Source organism: Halteromyces radiatus (genome assembly GCF_025201355.1).
Source record: "Halteromyces radiatus strain CBS 162.75 chromosome Unknown BX664scaffold_5, whole genome shotgun sequence".
Taxonomy (NCBI): domain Eukaryota; kingdom Fungi; phylum Mucoromycota; class Mucoromycetes; order Mucorales; family Cunninghamellaceae; genus Halteromyces; species Halteromyces radiatus.
In genome coordinates this window covers 18198-41279 of record NW_026251691.1, presented here as the reverse complement: position 1 = coordinate 41279, position 23082 = coordinate 18198, and the positions used below count along the sequence as shown (strand labels likewise).

General features: G+C 32.2%; 10 protein-coding genes across 10 annotated transcripts; 6 read left to right on the top strand and 4 right to left on the bottom strand.

Moving 5' to 3' along the window:
- Positions 1-41: 41 nt before the first annotated feature.
- BX664DRAFT_334643 (heme peroxidase) lies at positions 42-1698 on the bottom strand. Its single transcript, XM_051545744.1, has 6 exons — positions 1455-1698; positions 1220-1361; positions 1057-1163; positions 805-975; positions 419-714; positions 42-338 (listed from the first exon to the last, which is right to left on the bottom strand). Exons 1-6 carry the CDS (start codon positions 1621-1623, stop codon positions 138-140), a joined length of 1086 nt encoding a protein of 361 aa, XP_051398651.1. The 5' UTR covers positions 1624-1698; the 3' UTR covers positions 42-137.
- Positions 1699-3049: 1351 nt separating this feature from the next.
- Positions 3050-4272, bottom strand: BX664DRAFT_386462 (uncharacterized protein). Its single transcript, XM_051549329.1, has 2 exons — positions 3893-4272; positions 3050-3772 (listed from the first exon to the last, which is right to left on the bottom strand). Exons 1-2 carry the CDS (start codon positions 4260-4262, stop codon positions 3123-3125), a joined length of 1020 nt encoding a protein of 339 aa, XP_051398650.1. The 5' UTR covers positions 4263-4272; the 3' UTR covers positions 3050-3122.
- Positions 4273-4485: 213 nt separating this feature from the next.
- BX664DRAFT_334640 (uncharacterized protein) lies at positions 4486-5564 on the top strand. Its single transcript, XM_051545743.1, has 3 exons — positions 4486-4807; positions 4862-5073; positions 5146-5564. Exons 1-3 carry the CDS (start codon positions 4521-4523, stop codon positions 5454-5456), a joined length of 810 nt encoding a protein of 269 aa, XP_051398649.1. The 5' UTR covers positions 4486-4520; the 3' UTR covers positions 5457-5564.
- Positions 5565-5656: 92 nt separating this feature from the next.
- On the top strand, positions 5657-6267 carry BX664DRAFT_334636 (diphthamide biosynthesis protein Dph3). Its single transcript, XM_051545742.1, has 3 exons — positions 5657-5729; positions 5827-5913; positions 5979-6267. Exons 1-3 carry the CDS (start codon positions 5709-5711, stop codon positions 6123-6125), a joined length of 255 nt encoding a protein of 84 aa, XP_051398648.1. The 5' UTR covers positions 5657-5708; the 3' UTR covers positions 6126-6267.
- BX664DRAFT_281521 (SacI homology domain-containing protein) lies at positions 6268-10593 on the bottom strand. Its single transcript, XM_051541527.1, has 17 exons — positions 10404-10593; positions 10266-10340; positions 10049-10179; positions 9452-9950; positions 9311-9381; positions 9180-9236; positions 8834-9080; positions 8379-8769; positions 8245-8305; positions 8094-8132; positions 7923-8034; positions 7768-7840; positions 7580-7695; positions 7370-7471; positions 7187-7274; positions 6488-7120; positions 6268-6405 (listed from the first exon to the last, which is right to left on the bottom strand). The coding sequence occupies exons 1-17, from the start codon at positions 10525-10527 to the stop codon at positions 6303-6305; spliced, it is 2922 nt and encodes a 973-aa protein (XP_051398647.1). The 5' UTR covers positions 10528-10593; the 3' UTR covers positions 6268-6302.
- A 713-nt stretch (positions 10594-11306) lies between these two features.
- Positions 11307-12782, top strand: BX664DRAFT_265086 (regulator of chromosome condensation 1/beta-lactamase-inhibitor protein II; the record flags this gene model as incomplete). Its single annotated transcript, XM_051540850.1, has 3 exons — positions 11307-11552; positions 11665-11838; positions 11934-12782. The coding sequence occupies 3 exons, from the start codon at positions 11307-11309 to the stop codon at positions 12780-12782; spliced, it is 1269 nt and encodes a 422-aa protein (XP_051398646.1).
- Positions 12783-12956: 174 nt separating this feature from the next.
- On the top strand, positions 12957-15123 carry BX664DRAFT_386458 (Oxoglutarate and iron-dependent oxygenase degradation C-term-domain-containing protein). The gene is made up of 5 exons (XM_051549328.1): positions 12957-13322; positions 13412-13424; positions 13466-13965; positions 14074-14350; positions 14417-15123. The coding sequence occupies exons 1-5, from the start codon at positions 13050-13052 to the stop codon at positions 14914-14916; spliced, it is 1563 nt and encodes a 520-aa protein (XP_051398645.1). The 5' UTR covers positions 12957-13049; the 3' UTR covers positions 14917-15123.
- On the top strand, positions 15100-18108 carry BX664DRAFT_359552 (rab-GTPase-TBC domain-containing protein; the record flags this gene model as incomplete). Its single annotated transcript, XM_051548095.1, has 4 exons — positions 15100-15414; positions 15543-16190; positions 16287-16321; positions 16425-18108. The coding sequence occupies exons 1-4, from the start codon at positions 15181-15183 to the stop codon at positions 18106-18108; spliced, it is 2601 nt and encodes an 866-aa protein (XP_051398644.1). The 5' UTR covers positions 15100-15180.
- Positions 18109-18660: 552 nt separating this feature from the next.
- Positions 18661-21002, bottom strand: BX664DRAFT_334623 (uncharacterized protein). Its single transcript, XM_051545741.1, has 12 exons — positions 20907-21002; positions 20754-20823; positions 20566-20683; positions 20357-20499; positions 20114-20241; positions 19964-20039; positions 19854-19897; positions 19684-19765; positions 19493-19612; positions 19305-19420; positions 19161-19233; positions 18661-19063 (listed from the first exon to the last, which is right to left on the bottom strand). The coding sequence occupies exons 1-12, from the start codon at positions 20969-20971 to the stop codon at positions 18764-18766; spliced, it is 1335 nt and encodes a 444-aa protein (XP_051398643.1). The 5' UTR covers positions 20972-21002; the 3' UTR covers positions 18661-18763.
- A 290-nt stretch (positions 21003-21292) lies between these two features.
- On the top strand, positions 21293-22800 carry BX664DRAFT_334621 (uncharacterized protein). The gene has a single exon (XM_051545740.1). The coding sequence runs from the start codon at positions 21360-21362 to the stop codon at positions 22581-22583; it is 1224 nt and encodes a 407-aa protein (XP_051398642.1). The 5' UTR covers positions 21293-21359; the 3' UTR covers positions 22584-22800.
- Positions 22801-23082: the final 282 nt, after the last annotated feature.

The window sequence follows — 23082 nt, the reverse complement described above, 5'->3', positions numbered from 1 at the left end:
CAATTGAAATGAGCATGAATATTAAATCATTTGAATAAAAAGAAGAAGAAAACAAAAAGTATATAAGTTTTATTTCTGTAGATACATAAACTAAACTAAAAATGGAATCACAAAAAAACAAAAAACAATAAACTAAACTAAGCATTGACAGGTTCAAACTTGTATACCTTTTCATCACCCTTGAAAGGAACACCTAATTCAATCAATTTGCTGAATGCCTTGGAGAAATCTTCAAAGTATTTGTCTTGATCTTTGGCATACAAATCAAAGTATTTACGGAATTCCTTGTCATTAAACATGGAGATTTCAGCAGGTAACATCATTACATTGGGGTTATTCTATATCAAATAATAATAATAATAAAGATGAATCATCTGATATTGATTATTCTTATCCTTTTTTTTTTTTTTTTTTTTACCTTGTCAACCCATTGCCATCCTCCGTTATCAAGATTTTTCTTCACCCATTTTCGTTCACTGATCACCTTGAAGTATTCATTGGAGAAGATAGTAGGTTGTTCAGACCAGGGACCATCAAAACCAGATCGATCAGGATGACATCGACCAAGAGCATGAGCACCAGTCAAAGCAACAATTTCTTGATCATTAAAGCCCATACGATAAAAGATGTTTCGAATATGATCTTCTTTTTTAGTGGCATCAGGTAGACGTCCATCAGGAGTACAACTTTCAGCACTCAAACCATCAGTTCTACCTATTAATTAAAATAAAAAAAAATTGTTAAATTTGAATATGAAACGTTGATAATAGAAAAAAAAATAGAAAAAAAAAAGAGAGAACTTACCAGGTCTCCAGGGAATAGTAGGTCCACCTAATTCTTGAATAGCAGCAACACCAGCCAATGTCCACAAGTCACCATAGCTGATTTCAGGATGCTTAGCCTTGATGGGTTCCAAGAAATCACGAGCAATCTTCAAACCATTATTGGCATCATGGAGAGCTTCAGGTTCAAAGCCTATATAAATAAGAATCACCCCCCAAAAAAAATTACAGTTAGTGGAATAGTTACCTTTTATTTATGACCATTGAAACTTACGCATAGAAGCAGCATTGCTACCACCTGTTTTTGTATTCACATCATAAGTACCAGAAGCATGCCAAGCCAAACGAAGCAATACAGGACCGTAAGAACCATCATCATAACTATTTAATATGATCATCAGTGTTAGACGCGTCATTTATATATATACAGTACTTACTCATTATCTTCGAGAACATCAGCAATTTCCTTGTAAATTTGAACATAATCGACGGGTTTCTTTTCAACCTTTTGAGTACCAACAACAGAATGAGAAGAATTATGATAGTAATAACCTCCAGCTCCACCAAGTGCAGCTAACCCTAAAAAAAAAAAAAAAAGAAAATAATAATGACAGTAGGTTAATTTCGACAAATAAATAAGGAATGAATAGTTTCCATGACACCATTACTTACCAAGGAATAATAAAGTATTGGAACCACCTTTCTTAGTTTGTTCAGTAGTATAAGAACGAACAGTAGGAGTAATAGACTGACGGTAAGCAGACATCCCAGTGGCCGTAAAAGCAGCACGAGCACCAAGTCGACTAGAAGTCATGCGGGTAGCCATAGAACGGAATGCCATATTGAAATTAATAATACAAGAAAAAAAAAAAGAGTGGGGGGAAAAAAGTAAAGTAACGAGAAATAAAAAAAAAAAGGGATAAAAAAAATAGAACGTGTGGGAGTTTCACGGCATTTATATACTTTTTGGTCAGCCAATGATTGACTTGGTAAGCTGACAAATTTTAAGAAATGGGGAATTTCACTCGCTCGTATTTCAAATTCCGGACGAATAATAAAAATGCATTGCCTTGTGGTTTCATATTACAGATTTTTCCTGAACGAGTTTATTTTCATTTGAATGGAGACGAAGAGAAAAAAAAAGCATCATCCGATTTAATTTAAAAAAAAATTAGGACACTTTTTGGGATGATGATGGTTGATTGGATGATAATGTATTATGATGATAGATGATAAAAAGATTGGTATGAGATGCGTGATGATAGAAGATCGAATGGATGATGAATGAACAGTAGATGGATTGTGAAGAGAAATGAATATCAAATAGCAATAGTGATTTTAAGATATTGTTTGTAATTAATATATAAGATCCATTTCATCTTACTCATTAGGTAATCCCTTCGAAAATGAAGTTAATTAAACAAAGATTGTAACAATAGTGAGTGGATATCTCTGATTTTCAATAGATCAACTCTTCAAGATACGATTTAACTTGTTTTATGAAAATATATCTTCTTTGATACTGCCTTTTATTAAAGGCCAATGTTTATCGTAAATATATTATAAGGATCATCATATATGCGTCAAAAGAGACCAAGTTTTTTTTTTTTTTTTTTTTTTTTTTTTTTTTTTTCACTGCATCCAAGGAACCAACAAAGTATGAGTAACCATAGAAATCTGGGTTGCAATAAAGCTCTTCCATCGGCCTGTCTCCGTGGTCAGTCGTCACAGCAATGAAAATTTTTTCTATGGTGAATATTATTTAAGTTCCCTTTCCTTTTTTTTTTTCTTCTTTGTTTTCTTCCTTTTACTTCTTTTTTCAAGAATAAAGTAGACTAGTTCTGAAAGGTAAAAAAACTACGAAAATAAATAAGATGATAGTGGGGTAGCTTCTATTTTGTTTTTGTTTTTTTTTTGGGGATGAAATATCAAAGTACATAGAGTCAAGCACTGATTGTTATGTACAAAATTCGTACATACTTGATGCTAATTGTATTTGCTGATAAAAAACAAAACAAAACAAAAAAGGACCTCTTCCAATATCGTTTACATATATAGTGTTGTATGGATACTGATATTCTTTTTTTTTTTTTTTTGTTCTTTAGTTTACTGGTTGTGAATATTCTTGTAGTTAGCATGTTAGTTTTATAATATTATCAATAAAGAAATCTTTTTTTGACGTATCACTTTATCATTTTCAGTTGAAAAAAAAAAAAAAATAGAAGGATCAAAGTCTTTTTTTTTTTTTGGGAATATGTTTGGATAGAGATATATATATATATATTTTATTATTATTAGTTAATCAAATCAAGATTAATAAAATACTCATCTAAAACTAAACTAGAAAGGGACAGATGATCCAAGATCTTCTTGTTTGGCCTTGTCGAGTATCAAACCAGCCACAGCACTATCTTGAACACTGATACCAACACTTTTGAAAAGAGATATACCATGAGGATCATGTTGTACTTTTTGTTGTTGTTGTTGTTGGATGATGTCTCCTATTTCAGTCCATTGTTCCTTTGATGATGATTTGACCAATTCTCCTGCTTCATGACTACAAGCTGCAATAGAATCCACAATGATATTGGTAGCACGTTTCACAGTTTCAGTATCGACTTCATGCATATCCATACGGTAAGAGCCTACACAATTTATATGAGTTCCTGGAGATAGCCACTTGCCAAAAAGAACAGGATTGGTTGCATTGGTACAAGTACAAATGATATGTGCTTGATGTACAGCTTGTTCCAATAAATCATCATCATCACTCTTAATGCCAACAAAGGTGCGTGTAGGATAGGCTTGTTGCATCAATTTGACCAATGCTTCCCTTCTTTCTTGTCCTCGGTTCCAAATCGTGATATGTTCTATACTAGGTCGTGCAGCAATCATCATGTCAATATGTGCTCGTGCTTGTGCTCCAGCGCCAAATATAACCAGTCGATTCGCTTGTGGATTAGCAAAGTAACGTGTTGCCACACCCGAACCTAATAAATAAATAAAAGTAAATAAATAGGAGGGATATCATGAATAAAAAGTCAAAATCATTTTTTTTTTAAAAAAAAGAAAAGAAAAAGAACAAGAGAGAGAGAGAGAGAGGAACTTACCAGCAGCAGTACGTACAGCAGTCAAGGCAGCTGCATTCATAATAGCTTGTACACTTCCATTAGTTTCATCTAACACCATAATTGTTGCAGGTAATCCGCCTTTTCCATCGTTTGTAGGGACACTGACCACCTTGATGGCTGTAGTTTGTTGTAGTCGAGATGGCATAAATAAAGCATAATGATTATCTGTGTGGACACCAATACGTTGTGGTGCTTGAGCATAATGAGTGTTTCCAGATTGGTGTGCTTTTGTATAAGTTTCAAAAGTCACTGCCATCAAGTCAATCACTTGATTTGCCGAATCTAAATCACCTTGTCGTAGTAATTGATTAATATCTTTTGATGATAAAACGCGAACTGTATCTGTCATAATAACCTTGTCAAGAGATAAAAAAAAAAAAAAAAAAAAAAAAAAAAAGAAAGAAAAGAAAAGGTAACCACTGGGTTCTCAGGGCAAACATCTCATCCTTCCCACGAAACATTGAACCACCGAAAACCAGCTATGCGGATCACCCCCAATCTTTTCTAATAAAGTTCAGGGCCATCATTTTTTTGTTTTTTATTTTTTTTTTCTCTTCTTTATTTTTTTTCTTTCAAAAAAAAAAAAAAAAAAAACATCGTTGTGTCAATGTCTACTGATATTCATGGTCAAGTGGTGAATATTGTATTTGGAGTCATTGACTTTCGTGTGGATTGTTTTGGTGTGGCCAGTTTACCTGTGCTCGATACCATGTTTGCTCTGTTCATCCACTATCTCTACAAATCAGCATTAGGAACTAACCATGTCCAGATCAGTTGGCTTCAAGGGTTTTTTACCACTATTGTCATGGCTTCAGGTGGTGGTTGTACAGTTGCTCTTTTACGTGGACAACCTTTAGGAATTCTGAGCAGTAACGAATTTTGGATCATTCATGGGTAATATATATATATGTATTATATGACACATAACTTTTTTTTTTTTATCCTTAGCTTGACATATTTCTTGATATTTTCCAATGATTACTTCTACCTATTGATGCAAACATTGTTTTCATTACCTTTGGTGGAACATGCTTTTACGGTATCGGATGGATTTTTACGAACAATGGCTATGGTTCAATTTGGTGTAGATGGAGTAACAGGTGTATTGGGGCATAAAAAATGGATGGCACAGTTGATCTGTGGGATGTTGGCAGGTTGTGGTAAGTTGATCTTCCAAACGAAAGAAAAAAAAAATGTTTTTATATACTTCATTAATGAAGTATTATATTTAGGTGGTGGATTATGGATGGATGCTTTTCGATTATCTGAACCTCATTGGACCTTTGGAACACCTCAGTTACTTAAATCTATATCAACTGATATGAAAATCACCTTTGCTACTGTTGTCTTTTATATGTGTTTAGTGGATGATGATGGATTACTTTATCAAACTTTTGGTATCACTACTCATTTGGATCGTATAGAAGCTCAAGCTTGGTCTGCCATTATATTGACTCTGGGCTTAATCATCAACACCAAAATCACTTTTTGGCAATCATCCTTTTATCGGGCACAAATCGAAGACACAAAGAAAACGAATTAAATTTTGAAATATAGATTGTAATATGTTTAGTATAGGTTATTATTATTATTTTGTATTTTTATATGTATTCCTCGAGAAATAAAATCTTGCTGCGGCATTTAAATTGTAGTTTATAGATGATTGGATAAAAAAACGAAACAAAAAGACAAATATTTTCTTTTTTCTATTTCTTTCTTTTCTTTTTTTTTTTTTTTCTATATTCTTCTTTGATTACTTTCATTCATTCACTTTTTTTTTTTTATTTGATCCAATATGACGTCTTATTATGATGAGGTAATGAATCATGATCATAAATTATTGATCCAGCAAGTTATTATACTTATTTGCTCATTCTTTTTTTTTTTTTTTTTTTCTCAACAAAACAATATAGATCGAAATTGAAGACATGGATTTCAATGAAGACGATCAAGTATATACATATCCTTGCCCTTGTGGTGACAAGTTCGAAATCTTTGTGGTAATAATGCTCAAGAAAACTTTATTCGTTAACATTTTATTGACCACTTGTTTTTCATTTGATAGGATGACTTACGAGATGGTGAAGATGTTGCTCGTTGTCCCTCTTGTTCGCTGATCATTCGGGTCATTTACGATCCTGATGAATTCGCTGATGAAGACGATGAAGATACAACTTTCCAAGTGGAATCCAATACCATTACTGTTGCCTAAACACTAACCCAGTTTCCCAACCATCTTTTTTTTTCTTTTCTCTTTTTATATTCATACACATCCTGCATATATCAAACATCCCTCACATCTTATTTGTATTATACATATTTTTTTTTGACCTTAAACAACTCAAATAAAATCAGGTTTTTTTTATTTATTTACTTTAAATATCTACTATTAAATACAAATGATTTGATGATAAACTAAATCCAGATGGCATGCTTGAGTTTGTATCCCATTTTTTTGAACAAACCATCCGTTTTTTTCGGCTTGTGAGAGACTATCAAATAGAAGCAAAAAAAAAGTGAGCTTTTTTTTTTTTTTTTTTTTTTTTTTTTTTGATCTATCCATCTATTATATACCTGATAATAGGCTTATAAACAATAAATCTAGCATTTTCGGCTTGACCACTTTGTTTCATGATTTGATTGACAATATCTTCCACTTGTTCTTTACAGGTCGACAATTTAGTATCCCTCATATCACCAGATACATTGTATCGGACAGCTTTGAATAACAAGGATGATTGTCCAGTTGGAATGATGACATCTTTATCAGAATTTGACGACGATGATGATAATGATGATGATGACGATGACCGGGATAAACAGGATGAATCGCTTTCCATACCACTATCTTCCATTGTTGCCGTTGATGTAGTGATTCGCTTGTTCTTCTTCTTTTTGGATCTTGCATCTGTAGTTGTAATGTTGAGATCTTCCAAATTTTGATTGATTAAACTACCTGTATTCCATCGCATGATTTGTCCATTTGAATTGTAATAAATGCATAAACCATAATTTTGATTTGGATCACGAGATTCAGCCGCCAAGGATGATAGGATATATTCGCCCACTTGAATCGATTGAATGGTACAGAGCTCCACCCGTTTAAATTGTACCACCTTTTCCAAATGATAGTTATAACTACATACATATAATGCTTTGCTTGTCAATAGGACCACCTTTTCTTCAAATCGTTTGCTTGATCGTTTGCTATTATTATTTTTATATAGGAGTGAACAAAAGAATATATTACATCTCACTTTTCTTTTTACTTACCCATTTTTATTTTCTTTTGGTGCCAAAAGAGTCCAACCTCTTAATTTGACTTCATCGTCTGCGATGACAATTTCACAGCTAACTTGGACTTAAATGAGAAATAAAAAAGATTGAAAAGTGAAGTCGATATAATATTAAACACTTTCTCTTTTTTTTTTTTTTCTATTTCTTTCGAATACTTACTAGCATCGTTGCGTATTTTCTCTAGCCACTTTTCAATTCCAGGTTCAGCAGATCTCTGGCTACTTTCCGGAATGCGTCTAAATATATCCAGTTTATGATAACCTATCATCATCAAAAATAAAAATAAAAAAAGAACAATAGGGAGAGTCAATGCAACTTCTTAAACAAAAAAAAAAAAAAAAAAAAAAAAAAAAAGAAGAACACCATTACCTAATATGTAGTCTATTGTAGCTTGTCCCCAAAAATCCTTAACAGTGTTGAAGTACATTCTTGCCAATGAATTAGATGCATCATTCATAATCCCAGTGAAGTTTCGTTTACCAGTTCTATTATAATATCAAAACAAATTCAGTCATCATCACTTTCATTTATCCTCTATTCGCTATCATTTATTTTACCTTGTAAAATCACCTTTTAGTGCACTTGTACCAGTATACATACGAGAAATCATATCTCCATTGTTCGCCCAGACTATAAAATAATAATAATAATAATAATAATCATTCAATCACATCTGAGCGTTATCAATATAAATATCTAAATACACTTTTACCGTTGTTGAAGATACGTTCAAATTGTTCGTAATACTTGATGCCCTTGTCCGGATACTCTGAAATGCCAAATCGCATCAATTGCAAATTGAGGATTTTTCTTGCAAAAGCACTCTATGTTACAAAAGGCAAGCAATTAGTTTCATTTCCATTTTTCATTTCCTATTGATCACCTGTACAACATTGGTTCGATCAAGACAATCCATACAATTCTATATTTTGCATAATAATCATAACCATAATTATCAAAAAAAGATTCTTCTATAGATCAGTAACAGCTTCGTATGTAATATATTCATCTTCTTTGTTTCCTTCTATTTTTACCGTTCTGAATACACCAGCTTGCTCACAATATACGGTTTTGTTATCACCTTCCCAAAAATACCTATATAATAAAACATAAAAATCAGGACATTTCTATCTACACTAGTTTATTTCTTTCACATTAATCAACTTACGCCATTTTCATCATGTTGTCATATAGGCTATCACTTAGCTTGCTAATATTTTCAAACCGCATACCCTTTGTTTCCTTGTGAAAGTCAAATTCCACATATCTAGTAACAAATAAATAAATAAGCAAGCATATTGCTAGATTGTGTTTTTTTTTCTTTCTTTTGACTTGCTTAATGTTTGGATCCCCCAGTTTTTCAATATGATATCGATATTCAGATCCAATGATAGCTTCACGACCAGATAATTCAGTAAGGTTCACCACCACTTGACGACCATACAAAGATTCTTGTTTTTGAAAGTGCTTTTCAAATGCTTCAGTGTTTTCTTCCTCTGATCGATGAAGTGCAGGATCAGGATGAAGAGCATATGGTGATTGGCTCCAAAACAGTGGGACTAATGTAATAACAAGGAAGGAAATTCCATCAATAAGATATCACTTTTTTTTTTTGAAACTTACTTGATCCACGGGTTTGAACAAAAGAGGCTATATGCTGCACATTTTCTCGTTTGAAGATGACTATTTGTTCCGTTTCTACAAAATTAGCGACTTGGCCTTCATCATTCACACCACGTCGTTGATATCGTAATCCAGCTCTTTCACGACTTCGTCGAGACACAAGTCCAAATGTAAACGGGAATCCATCTATTTCACATGATTCAATTTGTATAGTGCCTTGCATTATCGGTAAAATCCAATGATCAAGCTTCAACGGTTATCAGTCAAACAAGAAGGGAAATAAAATCAGTGAAACATCATATTTAAAAAAAAATAAGCTGTGCAACCTATATTCGCCATTTCTTACCTTAGCTTTCACAAAGTCCTGTAAGAGATGTTCATTCCACCAGAATCGATGATCAATCTAAAACATAATAGGAAAGGAGGAATTAGATATACGGTCCATACTATCAGATTCTCTTTTATTGATATACATACTGTTTCCAAAATAGATCGAGTTGAATCATCCTTTTTCTTTTCAAATGTATGCTGGATGCTATTTGTAATATCTAAATAATCGAAATGTAAAATTTTGATTCATTTTAATTTCTCTAGTACCTGTTTTATTATTGAACTTACCAAATCCATGAGCGAAGATAAACATACCACGACTAAACATATTAGTCACTTCTTTAATCAGACGTTGTTCCAAGGCGACCGTATCTTCAGACAATTTGACAGATGCCATTGAATCGGATAGCACATCAACTGGTACAGGCTCGGGAAAATCTTTCGAGAGTGAAGCGGAAGACGAAATTCGAGTACCAAAAGAACCAGCAGATAGAGATGTTTGAAGGTTGGAGGTTGAAGAGGAGTTGTTGCCAGCTTTGTTGTCAGTAGAACTAAATGTTTTCTTGAGCACATTCATAAAAGAAGGAGATGATACTTTTGTGGTAGATATTTTCGACGTTGTAGTGATAGTAGGTTCTATTGGTATCGTTGTTGCTGACAACTGTTGTGATTCCAAGCTTGTTATTGTTGTTGTAGAGGTATCTGTACCGCTCTTTCCATCGGGCTCTTTGATAAGTAAAGTTTGGATATCGGAAGTTCCATCAGTATCCATTACAGTCTTGGTACCCTGTAATAATGTAAGTTTCAATTATAATAATCAAGTACGAATCTCTCTCTCTCTCTCTCTTTTTTTTTTTTTTGTCTCTTTTCCTCTTTTGAACTTGCGTGTAAAGCCAAAGTTTTCCTTGCAACTGAAGCATTCATGGGTATACATATTGTTTTTTCAATGGCATAGGTAGAATGTCCAAATAAAAGTCCACGTTGTTGTACCTGAGACACCATAACTAGGTATTTATCTGTATGATATATATATATGTATAAATAAAACGATTGAAGCCTAGACTGTTTCTTTTTTTTTTTTTTGTTTTCCGAGTTTATTTACCAGTAAAGCCATCAAGTAGTCCAACTATGCCATGGAATTCGTAAGAACTAATATTAGGATCAGGAGTGAACTCGTCTAAGAAAAAAAAAAAAGAGAAGATGAGTACAAGAGGATAGAAAGCAAGGATTCAATATTTACCTTTTGATTTGATGGTACCATCGAAAGAGATTTCCAAAATGTCTTGTTGTTTCAAAATAACAAAAGAATGGTCAAGGATATATAATTTGACAACATTACTATCCAAAGAGACTGATGTGGACATTAAGAAAATACCAGGAAAAAGAAAAGAAAAAAAAAAAAAAAAAGAGGGACAACAGGAACAAAAGAAGTATGAAACAAGAGAAAAAAGCTTTGGAGCTGCCTAGTGCGGTATTTTAATTGAGGTCATGCATCAACAGTAACCATTGATAAATTAGTTAAAAAGATGAAAAGATATTTTTATTCTTATAGAGAAGACTTGTATTGTTGAATTAGAAGAAAGATCACACATTTAATTATATTTTAATATTTCATCGCATTTTTCTTTTAAGACAGTTCATGATCCAATTGAATAAACATGAATATTATCTATATGGATGTACAATAGAAAATTTGAGATTCATTTTATTAAAAGGTCATAAAAAAGAGTTTAATAGTATAAGGACTAAAATATGTGTGAGTAATGTTTTTTTTTATTATTGTTGCTTTACTTATAAGATCTATAATAACAAGACAAGAATGAACAAAAAAAAAGTCATTTCCTAAAAAGGAGACGCGGAGATGGTGACTTTTTTTTTTTTTTTTTTTTTTTTTTTGCTTTAAAAAAATTGCGGCAGGTCAAAAAGAGGACATAGTTCCTTTCTTTTATACTCATCTTCATAACCCCAACGACAACATCGACAACATGTCTCAAAAAAGTTGTAAGTTAAATGTTACTACAATACAACAAGTATTTTTTTTTCTTTAGCTAATGACTAAAAAACTTCTTTATTTCTTCTTTTTGTTCCTATATTTGAAATAAAAACAACTCGACTAGTGAAACGCCAGAATACCAATGTTGAAATGACCAATGCAGAACCTTTACCTGAACAGGGTGACAAGAAGAGGACTCGACAAATTTCAATGGAATTTGTATCAGCACCTGGTAATGTTTTCGTTTTTGGTAGTGGTGATACTGGTCAACTAGGTTTGGGGGATTCCATGTTGACTCGTAAACGTCCTATGCCCTTGAAAGTATTGGATGATAAGGAAATTGTTGATATAGCTTGTGGTGGTATGCATTCTATTGCTCTTACAAAAGAAGGAAAGGTATAGTATAAAATAGATTTTTTTTTTTATGTTTTATTTTTTTTTTATATACAAATAACTCAACCTTTCTTCTCCCCCTTTTCTCTCTCTTTTTCTCTCTCTCTCTCTTTAGTTATACAGTTGGGGTTGCAATGATCAACGTGCCCTTGGTCGATCTGGTGAAGAATACCTCCCTGAATTAGTAAAAATCTCTGATGATGTCAAGTTTGTCAAGATTGCTTGTGGTGATTCTATTTCTATGGCTTTGTCTGACACTGGCAAGGTTTATTGTTGGGGAACTTATCGAGTATGTTGACTCAAAAACAAAAAAAAAAAAAATAAACAAATTAGGATGATAATTAGACTAACCTTTTTTATTTTTTATTTTATATATATATATAGTGTGCTGAAGGTGCTCTTGGTTTTTCCATAGATCAAGCTGTTCAAGATGTACCTGCTATATTTAAACCATTATCATCACACGTCATTGTCGATATCGCAGCCGGTACTGATCATTGTTTAGCATTGACGGATGGAGGACGTGTATTCGGGTGGGGAAATGGACAACAATTCCAATTAGGACGTCGTGTTATCGAACGACGTAAGAAGAATGGACTTCGACCTGAATTATTAGCACTTAAAGGTATCAAGGCAATTGGTACTGGTTCCTATCACTCATTTGCACTTGATGAGAACAATGATCTTTATGTATGGGGTCTGAACAACTACCAGCAATGTGGTTTATTGAGTGAAGATAGACGATATGCAGGTGAAATCATTACTACTCCTACTGTGATTCCTGGACTTCAAGGTAAAGGACCCATCAAGTCAGTGGCTGCTGGTGAACATCATTCATATGTATTGATGGAAGATGGAACTGTATATTCTTTTGGACGTGCCGATTCTAGTCAGCTTGGTCTCCCTGAATCAATGATCAATCAATTACATCCTCAAGAAGATGATCAAGACGCTTCAAAGTCGCAATTCAAAAAGGCAATTGGCCAACCTACTTTGATTCCTGGTTTGACTGATGTTATTCAAATTAGTAGTGGAAGCAATCATGCTTTGGTGACGACTGAAAGTGGAAAGGCTTATGCTTGGGGTTTTGGCGAAATGTATGCTCTTGGTAATGGATCGGACGAAGATGAACCTGTGCCTTGTGAAGTGACTGGACAAAAGTTAGAAGGACACAAGGTAATTCGAGTATCAGCTGGTGCTCAACATAGTGTTATTTTAGCAAATAGTTTATAGATCATCATCATCATCATCATATCATCATTTATTATTCTTATATTATAACAAATAAAAATTTTATTTTTGACAAATTTTACTTTTTGGTTTATCATTTAGAAACAAATGGCCTGATTTTTTTTTTTTTTTTTTACAGTTATTTTGGTAAGAGACAGGGGAGAAAAAGTCGTTCATATCAATCTCCGATTTTACTCTTTTTAGGCACAACCATCTTTTACATTTTGTTGTTCTTTTCTTTCATTCTTTTTCTTATATATCATCATCATCATGTGTCTTACAAATTTACATTCGTCTAATGATGTTTTGGAACATAAGTCAAAAAGACAAAAAACGACAAAAGATATCCCTACAAGTGATATTTTTTATGCAGGATTATTTGAAACGACTAGTATAGAAAAAATACGACAAGCTGTCAATGCATCAAAACCATACAAACACTGTAAAATCGATCATCTTGTCAATGATACACTTTTACGTAAAGTCAGACAGGAAATACTCGATAATATTCAATTTACAAGGAAAGAAACAGATATCTACAAGGTAAGACATAATAATAATAATAATAATAATAATAAAAAGAATGATGAATATGTGACATTTTTTTTTTTTTATGATTATTATTTGATTAGGTGAATCAAACTGGTGATTTGGCTAATATGGATGGATTATCTAATGAAGAAAAGAATCGCTTGCTCATTTATTTCAACTTCGCAATGGTATCTATTCTCAAACATTCCGTGATTTTGTCTCTCAAGTAACAGGCTGTGGTCCATTGTCAGGTAAAAAGATGGATATGAGTGTCAATATCTATAATCAAGGATGTCACCTCTTGAATCATGATGATGTCATTGGTGATCGTCGAGTTTCCTTTATCTTGTATATGCCTGATCCTGATGAAGAATGGTACCCTAGTGACGGTGGAGCCCTGGAACTTTATCCTGTTGTGCAAGAAGGAACATCTGCCAATACACCTACAGTTAGCTTAACTCCCAAATGGAATCAATTCGCTATGTTTACAGTATTACCTGGTTATTCCTTCCATTCGGTTGAAGAAGTCGTATCTAAAGGAAAAACAAGATTATCTATTCAAGGTTGGTTCCATTTCCCTCAGCAAGACGAATCTGGTTATGATCCTGTCAATATTGTCTCTCATGGAAAGTCTTCTTTGGCCCAATTGGCGGAGGTAAAAAAAGAAAGTACCCATTTTTTTTTCTTTTTTTCTATTTCTCTTTCCTTTTTCCCTTTTTCTTCTTCCTCATTCTTTTTTTTTTTTTTTTTTTTTTATCTGTAGAGTAATATTTTAGACCCCTTTACAACAATCAATAATGAACAATATACAGTCGACCAACTTGACGAAAACGATCGAATCTCATTGTCAACTTGGTTGAATCCTATCTATTTGGATATGAATACATTACAAGGACTTTCTGACCAGTTTGTGGAGACCTCGTCACTTCATTTAGAAGATATTCTTGAACCTTCCTACTATGACAAGTTAAAGATGGCTGCTCATCAAGCAGATCAACAAGATGGTTATTTGGAATCAAAGATGCCTAAACATGATTCAGGTATCCGTGGGCAATGGTATGTACAAGGCTCACCTGTTTCATAACGATTCCTACGACTCGCAAAAGATAAGCAAGAAGACGATCAGGACATGACAAGCATATTGTTTTCTCAGTTACAAGATCATTTGGAAAGTATTGCTTTTAGACACTGGCTACTCCTTTTATCGAAACTTGCATTGAAAAGTTATCGAAGTATGGTGCGACGTTTCCGACCAGGTTTGGATTATACTTTGGCAACTATACCAATGGAACAAAGTGGACTTTTGGATGTGACATTCTCTTTAGTATCTCAACAAGATGCCTCATGGAAAACATGTGATGTTGGTGGTTACCTCTGTTATATGGCTTGTGATGATAATGATGATGCTTCTATATATCGTTCTACGGATGATGATGGTGTTTTATTCACTCTCCCTTGTGGTGGAAATGAACTATCTATTGTGTTACGGGATGAAGGTGTAATGCGATTTATCAAGTATGTTAGCGCTAATGCTGTTGGATCAAGATGGGATATCTCCTTGGAATTTGAAACAGAAGATGCAGAAGATACAGAAATAGTTGGATAGTTATTTTTTTCTTTTAGAATAATGCTTTATTTCTATTTGTTTTGATTGAATAAATTGTATATGTTTAGATTTGACTATGTGGACTGATCGACTGAGTTTTGACCTCCGCTATCAAATGAATTGAATTGAATTCAGGTGATGTTTTTTTTTTTTTTTAGATCTTTGTGTTTCCTTCTCTCTCTCTTTTGCACTTTCTTTTTTTTTTTTGGATTCTGTGTATACCATTTTCTTTTTCTATATAACCACATTTTTTTTTTTTGTTTGATGACCGTTAATGAATCCTCCAAGTTGTATAATGCCTTACAAGAACGTGACATACCCCCTCGACCTTTACCTTCAAAAAGTTACCAACCAAGACGGAGGCGCCCTAGTTTAGCACCTACCCCTTCACGAACACCAAGTATGTCTCTCCATCGACGCGCAAACACAAAACCTCCTCTCCCTGATTTCAAAGTATTACCTCGTTTGGAAGAAGAAAATGCAAGTTTACCTCCACAGGTAATAATCCTAAAAAAATAAAATAAAATAAAAAAAATAAAAATAAAAAAACTAGAGAAGAATAAGAAAGAAAAAAATAGAGAACATACTAACCTCAAATAACCATTTTTATTCTATCATCTTGTTAGTCTACGGAATTCATTCTTGCCCAAATCGAACGACAAAATGCTATATTGGACAACGATCCCAAGTCAGTATCTATCTCTTCCAATGGACTCAAAGCTCATTTATCTACACTTCAAAACTTGATGAATATGTCAAAAAATCAACCCAAGAAGAAACTTGTCAAGAATAATAGTACTCAAGATGGTAGTCTGTCCTCCAATGATAATACCAATGAAATTATGGAACAGGAAGTAGAAGACGACGACAATGACAATGAAGAAGAAGAAGAAGAAGATATAGATTGGGAGTTCTGGTCAGCAATGATCGATGATTTCAGTGGTGTGGCTCTCAAACTTCCCCATCTGGTCTCCGCAAAACTCAGGGCAGGCATTCCATCTAAAGTCCGAGGTTTGATCTGGCAAGCCATGTCTCAATCTGCATCCCTCAATCTTGAAACAGTCTATGGACAACTTTTGGCTGAACATTCTCCTTATACTCGGATCATCCAACGTGATTTGGCTCGTACTTTTCCTGGTGTCGATATGTTTAAACAAGAAGGAGGTGATGGTCAAAAAGCTATGGAACGTGTACTCACAGCTTATAGTCTTTACGATTCTTTGGTTGGGTATTGTCAAGGCCTTGCTTTCCTTGTTGGTCCACTTCTTATGAATGTAAGTATTTTTTTTTATATTAACATTGGTATCTTTTTTTTTTTTTTTTTTTTTTTTTTTTTTGCAATGTTACTGATACTGAACTTTTTTGTATAGATGTCTGAACAGCAAGCATTTTGTGTATTTGTCAGGTAAATCCAAAAAGCAGAGAGAGAGAGTGAATGGGAAAAAAGGAAATCATCATATATAGTTTAGCAATATTTACCTTTTTTTTTTTTTAAATCTTGTAAATAGAATCATGGAAACTTACGAAATGAGAACGATGTTTACACTTAATATGGAAGGTTTACAACTACGATTATATCAATTCTCAAGTCTATTAGCTCAAATTCTTCCTGCATTGTCTGATCACCTTGGAAATCACTCAGTCAATGCACCCATGTATGCCTCTCAGTGGTTTTTGACTCTTTTTGCCTATACCTTCCCAATCCCTTTGGTGCTTCGTATATATGATATTGTTTTTGCCGAAGGTGCTGCTGAAACGATTATGCGTGTAGCCATTGCTATGTTGAAGCGCTCTGAAGATACCATTCTGCAATTGACTGAATTTGAAGATATCCTTGATTATGTTACCTCTAAACTATATGACCCTTATAATGATGACCCCAGCCAAGTGATTGCCGACGCTATGGATCTTAGTGGTGTGATTACTGGTGATAAGATGGATGGATTGGCCGATCTGTATTGTCAAGAATTAGAAGAGGAAAAGAAACAAACTGAACAAGTGTTGGCTGCTCGTTTCAACTTTTGGTCTAAACAACAAGAACAACGTCAACAAAAAAAATCACCTACCTCACCATCATCGACCGACAATAACAACAATAATAAGAAAAAGAAACGTGAATCGCTTAGTTGGCTCAGTGGGAAACGTCCATCCTCAGCATCAACGTCTTCTGAAGAAGAACTCATGAAGAATGCTTCGAAACAAAATACGACATGTATTGCCGGATCTGGTGTTCAAGATGTTGCTATGCTTCATCAACAAATTGAGGAGCTATTGCTGGCCTTGTCTCAAATGCAAAAGGATCACTTGGATGTCAAACAAGAACTAGTACAAGTACGTATGGACAAAATGGACATGGAAACTGAAGTTGACAGTTTGAAAATGACAGTGGAAGAACAAAAACAATTATTATCATATGGTAGTGACACTGCAACTATTATGATGAAGCTTCAACGGGACAACAAGGCGATGAAACAAAGGATACAAGAATTGGAAGCACAACATGACATGTCTCAAGATGCTCAAAGAGTATTAGTGGAACGATTGGTGGAAATACAAAATAAATACGATGTGATGGAAAATGATAAGCACAAGGCCATCAAGGAATTGCAACGATGGAAAAAAAGACAACATGATAGCGAACATATGGCACAAGAGCTACAACAAGAAAAGTTGCGATTGATTCAAGAATTAGAAGACAAACAACGACAAATCGATAAATCAACAACAGGTCGTCAACAACGCCGGCGTCCTTTATCAGTGATGCTCTCTTCAAATACAATAGATTCAACAAAACCTATGAATCGTCGTCACTCTCAGGTCCCTTCCACCACTACCAGCAAAACACGACCATCACCTGTGACACCCACAACAACAAGATCGAGTCATCAGCAATCAACACCCAAGAAATCAACATCATCAAATCGACAAGAGGCACGATGTAGGGAATTGGAACAAATGCTTGCTGATGCCAAACTTCGAATTGTTCAATTGGAAACCAGTAGTGCTCCTACCTCACCGGCAGCAGATCGTCCTAGTTTTGATCGGAATGATTTACAAAAGCGTAACAGTATCTATGGAAGATTATGGTCAGTCTTATCATCTCAACAAGAACAACAACAACAACAATCACCACCATCAAGCCCCACAGTTGATACTCACATCTTTTCTTCCCCTACCACCACTGTAGAATAGATATAATATAGATATTATTTATTTATTTATTTATTTATTTGATCCTTTCTATTTTTTTTTATTTTTTATATAATAAATACTTTTAAGCTTCTTTTTCAAAGATGAACTTTTTATTTATCTCATGTATCAACATAATAATAATAATAAAAAAAAAGGTAATCACAATTAGTATGAAAGTAGAATATGGATGTCTGAGCTTTTTTTTTAAAAACTTTCTATCTATTCTTTTGCATATATTAAAAAAAAAAAAAGAGAGAGAAAGAGAAAAATAACAAAGGAGGGATAGTAAGTGATCATTTAGAGGAAGAGAGGGGAGAGGTATGAAATCAGGCCATTTTTCTTTCAAAAAGGAGGAAGATCCTTCTTGATCACACTGTCTGTCGATCTTTTTTTTTTTCCTTCTTTTTATCTACATTTTCAATCATGCAACAAGAGTACACAAGGTAAGTTTTTCTTTGGATGAAGGAAAAAAAAAATAAAATAAAGGGGGACACTATGCAGATTAGATTCATTCCTTCATTCTATTTTTTTTTTCTTGGCATTTTTTTTTTTTTTTTTTTTTGAGGCGAAGGGAGCATATTTGATTATATATGGTAAGACAAAATGATGTATCAATATGGTATTTTTCTTTATTGACAAAAAAAAAAAAGATGGACTAATCATAACAAAGACATAATAGGGTTTGTATTAAAGTAGAAATGGGATCATTCAATTGATTTTGTCCTTGTTCCAAAGTTGATTGTAGATAAAGAGTTCGTTGTAAATCAAAGTGATTCCAAATACGTTGTAATTCATTCTTGATCCATGATGAAGAAGAAAATGATTTGAATTGACAAAACACTAAAAAATAGACTACCAGACGAATCAAATTCATGACATTTGGATGATCCAAACTATTTTGATATATGATATCATTCATCTTTTGAGAAATAGCTTGTACCCAATAAGTAAGTATCTAAAAAGAAAAATTTCAAGGCATAATAATAATAATAAAAAAGATTACATCAAATATATCCAAAATAAGCTGCTTTTTTTTTTATTTATTTATTTACCTTGTCATCATTCTCCTTTATGTTCTGCATCATCATCATCATAATCATGGTCAAAGTAAGATGAGGCATATATCTAAATAATAATAATAATAATAATTAAAAAAAAAGTTCATCCTACCTTTTTTTTTTTTTTTTTTTTTTTACCTTGTAGGGGTATCTTTCAACATCAAAGCACATTCGTTTAATAGTTGATAATCTTTATCATATTCATTTAAAGTAGATTGAATGTTCTTCAATAATGTATCATCCAAAGAGATAGACTATATATATATATCACAAAATATATATAATCAGATAATTAAATATTTTTATTTTATATAATTGAAATTTACCTGACAAGAAGGATGTATTAAAATAGAGGTAGTCATTTGTTCTACTTGAGATTCCAATTCCAAAACTAATGGTGATGAATTGAGTAAAGTGAATAGAAACTTCAAATCTTGTGATACATACTATAAAAAAAAAAAGAAATGGATTATAAATAAATATATATAATAGTAAAAATTCATAATATTATTATTACAGGTAAACAATAACCCTTGGATGTCAGTGATTGATTAAACTGGTACATTTCAATTGGATAAGTGGCTGTATGGAGTTTTAACCTAAAAAATAATAAATATAATAAAATTCAATTGGTTTTAATGAATAAAAAAAATAAAATGGAAAGTGTCAATGGAAACATGAAATTACCTTGTTTGTATTGAAGATGGCATATATTTGTTGTCAGGCAATAACTAATAATATATAAATAAATAAATAAAAGATGATATATATATATATTCTATATATTATATTTTTACCTTTATCCATTGATTTAATTGAAAAGAAAGATTGTCAATTAAATGATTAAATAATAAATCAATATCAAAAAGAAGTCTAAATATAAAACAAAAAAAAAAAAGAAGATTAAAGATGATGTCCCGTGTTTTATTATTTATTGTTTATTTTACGTTTGTTTATCTTGACAATTGACTAGAATTTCTTTGTTCCAGACACATGATGGTAGATGTAGATCCTTTTGAATGTTGTACAAAACTTGGGTTTTTTCAAGGTCATCATAACCAATAGTTGATCTAAGCTATATAATAATAATATAGAAATTCAAGAAAAAGTGAAAAAAAATAATAATAATAATATTTGAATCAGTGTTTTTTTTTTTTATCTTTTTAGTATTTTTTTTTTTTGTTTTTTACCTTTATACATAAACTTAATAGTTTTATTTTATCATCATATTGAATAAAATCCATACATTCTTTTTGAAGAAATAATAATGCCCAATGACTAGTAGTAATATGATTCATAAGATAATAAAGAATTACATTTCTAAAACCAAAATCTATATAAAACAAATTTAAATGATAATAATAATAATAAATAAATAAAAATAAATAAATTTACTTACTCTTTTCATGATAATATTTTGTTTCTTGTTCAATTAAAGTCTTGAATAAGATCTGTAAAGAATGTTCATTGACATGATGTTCTTGTTCCAAGTAATTCTTTAATTCTTGAGTTTGTTTCTAAAAAAAAAAAAAAAAAAAAAAAAGAATCAAGTTTCAAAAAAAAAAAAAAGGAACTAACTTAACTTACTATATAAGTTCCGCCAATGTTTTCATTGATTGGATTAAAAGTAGAGTTTATAAATAAAAGTAATCGAATACTACAAAAAAAAAATAAAAATAAAAAAAAAACAAGTTCATATGATAAATTAAAATAATAATAATAATAATAATCAATCTTTACTCTGATGTATCAATAAGAGGAGGTGTGTGTAGGATAGCATAAAAGGAAGGAGTAGAAAGATTCATGCTTTTCTAAAAAACAATCCTGTAAAAAAAATAAAATAAAGAAAAAAAAAGTGTAAAAGCACAAATTTTTTTTTTTTTTTAGGTGAGACTGAGTATGAATATATTTATTGTATATGTAATATGTGTGTATGTGTGTGTGTGACTGAAATGATCCTACCTTTGGAAGTTCTTTCTGTGGAAAGTTCTAATAATTCTGTAGACATTTTATTTCCCATATTTAGAGAAAATGTGTATTCACTAAATTATATATAAAAACCTATTGATATTCTTTCCTTTTTTTCTTTTTTTTTTTTTTTTCCTTTTTTTTCCTTTTTTTTTTTATTTTTTATTTTTTATTATTTTTATATATATATATATATGTATATGTATATATATTATATATTATTATATGATGACCAAACCACCTATTGAATTCTTATTACATCCTCCATCACCAAAACGACAACAATGTATATTACCACCTGTCAGTTCTTTATTATCAGAAGAACAACATGACTTACCTTCGTTACGTTTACCTGATAAACAATATCCTTCTCTAATGTTATCAATACCTTATGACCCACCTTCTAATGTTTCTTCTCCAAATGTCTCTCCTTATATATCTTATCAATCTTTGGATACACCTCAATCTTCACCTAGTTCTTCACCTCACCCTTTTTTATTACCTCCTCCCGATACAACATGTCGATCTCGTTCTCATTCTAATGCATCTACTTCTTCTTGGTCTTCTATTGCTACTTCTTTAGCTGTCACTGCTCCTTCCTCTCCTATTCATAATCCTGAAAGAAGATTATCTGATCCAAGTACTTTATTTCAACAAGAAGATGATATTTCTTTATCACCACAACAACAACCTTATCCTTCTACTTCTACTTCTTCTACTTCTTCTACTTCTGGTGATCCTGTGGTAAAACGAAAACGTGGTCGACCTCCAAATACTACTCGTCAAATTCAACGTGATCATTGGACTTTTGTCACACCAACTGTATGGGATGTCAAACGAACTCAATTACCAGAACATTTACAACAACAACAACAAGAAAATCATCAACCTTCTTCACCATCTTCATCTATTCAATCTTTATCATCGGATGAATCATCAAAAAATGGTGTTATGCTTGTATTAATGCCTGACGAAAATAAAAATAATAATAATAATCAACATAGTAGAAACAATATTCATCAAAATCTCAATACATTTACAAGTACAAGGATGGATGCTACTTTGACTATGCCCAAAAAGAAACGTGGAAGAAAACCAAAAACTCAACTTGCTGGAAATTCTTGTTTTGTTTGGAGAGATTTAACAGCTAGACGTGGTGCAAATCGTGTGAAAACAACAACAACAAATACAGATACTATTGGATCATTATCATCATCATCTTCTTCTTCAACATCATCATCAGCAACATCTTCATCATCATTATCATCGACTTCATCTCTTTCAACAAATAAACCTTTACGTATTTCCAAGAATTATCATCCTGCTCCTTTACAAATTCATCAACAATATTCAAATCGAAAACGATTCAAAGATAAGAATGAAGATGAAGATATCATTCACTGGACAAAAGATTTGACATTGAACGACCGCCCTACTTTATCAAATTAGGTAGATTTCCCCTTTTATGACAAAAAAACACACGTACACACTGTCTCTCTCTCTTTTTTTTTTTTCCCTTATATACATATTTTATTTCCATTTTATACATAGTACTCTTTCCCTCCCTCTTTTTTTTTTTCTTTTTATTATTTTATGTAGTTGTATGATTTCCTTCTTTTACACTTTTTTTTTTACATGGCCACTCTTTAGTATTTATACTTCTGTTCTTTCCTTTTTTTTTTTTTTTTTTTGTGTATACTTTTTTATTTATCCTATGATCTTTTTTTTTTTTTTTTTTTTTTACACACTCTTTCTTTTTATTTTTACAGATACAAACCAAATGTAATAAACAATTGAAGCATTTTTTTTTTCCTCAACTCCTTGACTGACCCCCTTAATTTTGTTGAGAACTGCCAAGGAAAATGATATATGGATGACAGGGACCTTTTTTTTTCAGTACAAATCATGATGATGATTATAAGGATGGATGTATTTTGTATAATATAAT

Coding starts and splice junctions, on each gene's coding strand:
- BX664DRAFT_334643 (XM_051545744.1), bottom strand. CDS start 1,623: ATGGCATTCCGTTCTATGGCTACCCGCATGACTTCTAGTCGACTTGGT. Junction 1,362..1,454: donor CAATACTTTATTATTCCTTG/GTAAGTAATGGT, acceptor TTTTTTTTTTAG/GGTTAGCTGCACTTGGTGGA. Junction 1,164..1,219: donor GATGTTCTCGAAGATAATGA/GTAAGTACTGTA, acceptor CATATTAAATAG/TTATGATGATGGTTCTTACG.
- BX664DRAFT_386462 (XM_051549329.1), bottom strand. CDS start 4,262: ATGACAGATACAGTTCGCGTTTTATCATCAAAAGATATTAATCAATTA. Junction 3,773..3,892: donor TGCTGTACGTACTGCTGCTG/GTAAGTTCCTCT, acceptor TTTATTTATTAG/GTTCGGGTGTGGCAACACGT.
- BX664DRAFT_386458 (XM_051549328.1), top strand. CDS start 13,050: ATGTGTCTTACAAATTTACATTCGTCTAATGATGTTTTGGAACATAAG. Junction 13,966..14,073: donor CTTTGGCCCAATTGGCGGAG/GTAAAAAAAGAA, acceptor TTTTATCTGTAG/AGTAATATTTTAGACCCCTT. Junction 14,351..14,416: donor GATGCCTAAACATGATTCAG/GTATCCGTGGGC, acceptor GACTCGCAAAAG/ATAAGCAAGAAGACGATCAG.
- BX664DRAFT_334623 (XM_051545741.1), bottom strand. CDS start 20,971: ATGAATCTTTCTACTCCTTCCTTTTATGCTATCCTACACACACCTCCT. Junction 20,684..20,753: donor ACATTGGCGGAACTTATATA/GTAAGTTAAGTT, acceptor TTTTTTTTTTAG/AAACAAACTCAAGAATTAAA. Junction 19,064..19,160: donor TAAAGGAGAATGATGACAAG/GTAAATAAATAA, acceptor TTTTCTTTTTAG/ATACTTACTTATTGGGTACA.
- BX664DRAFT_281521 (XM_051541527.1), bottom strand. CDS start 10,527: ATGTCCACATCAGTCTCTTTGGATAGTAATGTTGTCAAATTATATATC. Junction 9,951..10,048: donor GGAAAACTTTGGCTTTACAC/GCAAGTTCAAAA, acceptor ACATTATTACAG/GGTACCAAGACTGTAATGGA. Junction 7,696..7,767: donor CTAAAAGGTGATTTTACAAG/GTAAAATAAATG, acceptor ATATTATAATAG/AACTGGTAAACGAAACTTCA.
- BX664DRAFT_334640 (XM_051545743.1), top strand. CDS start 4,521: ATGTCTACTGATATTCATGGTCAAGTGGTGAATATTGTATTTGGAGTC. Junction 4,808..4,861: donor GAATTTTGGATCATTCATGG/GTAATATATATA, acceptor TTTTATCCTTAG/CTTGACATATTTCTTGATAT. Junction 5,074..5,145: donor TGGGATGTTGGCAGGTTGTG/GTAAGTTGATCT, acceptor TATTATATTTAG/GTGGTGGATTATGGATGGAT.
- BX664DRAFT_334621 (XM_051545740.1), top strand. CDS start 21,360: ATGATGACCAAACCACCTATTGAATTCTTATTACATCCTCCATCACCA.
- BX664DRAFT_334636 (XM_051545742.1), top strand. CDS start 5,709: ATGACGTCTTATTATGATGAG. Junction 5,730..5,826: donor TGACGTCTTATTATGATGAG/GTAATGAATCAT, acceptor AAAACAATATAG/ATCGAAATTGAAGACATGGA. Junction 5,914..5,978: donor ACAAGTTCGAAATCTTTGTG/GTAATAATGCTC, acceptor TTCATTTGATAG/GATGACTTACGAGATGGTGA.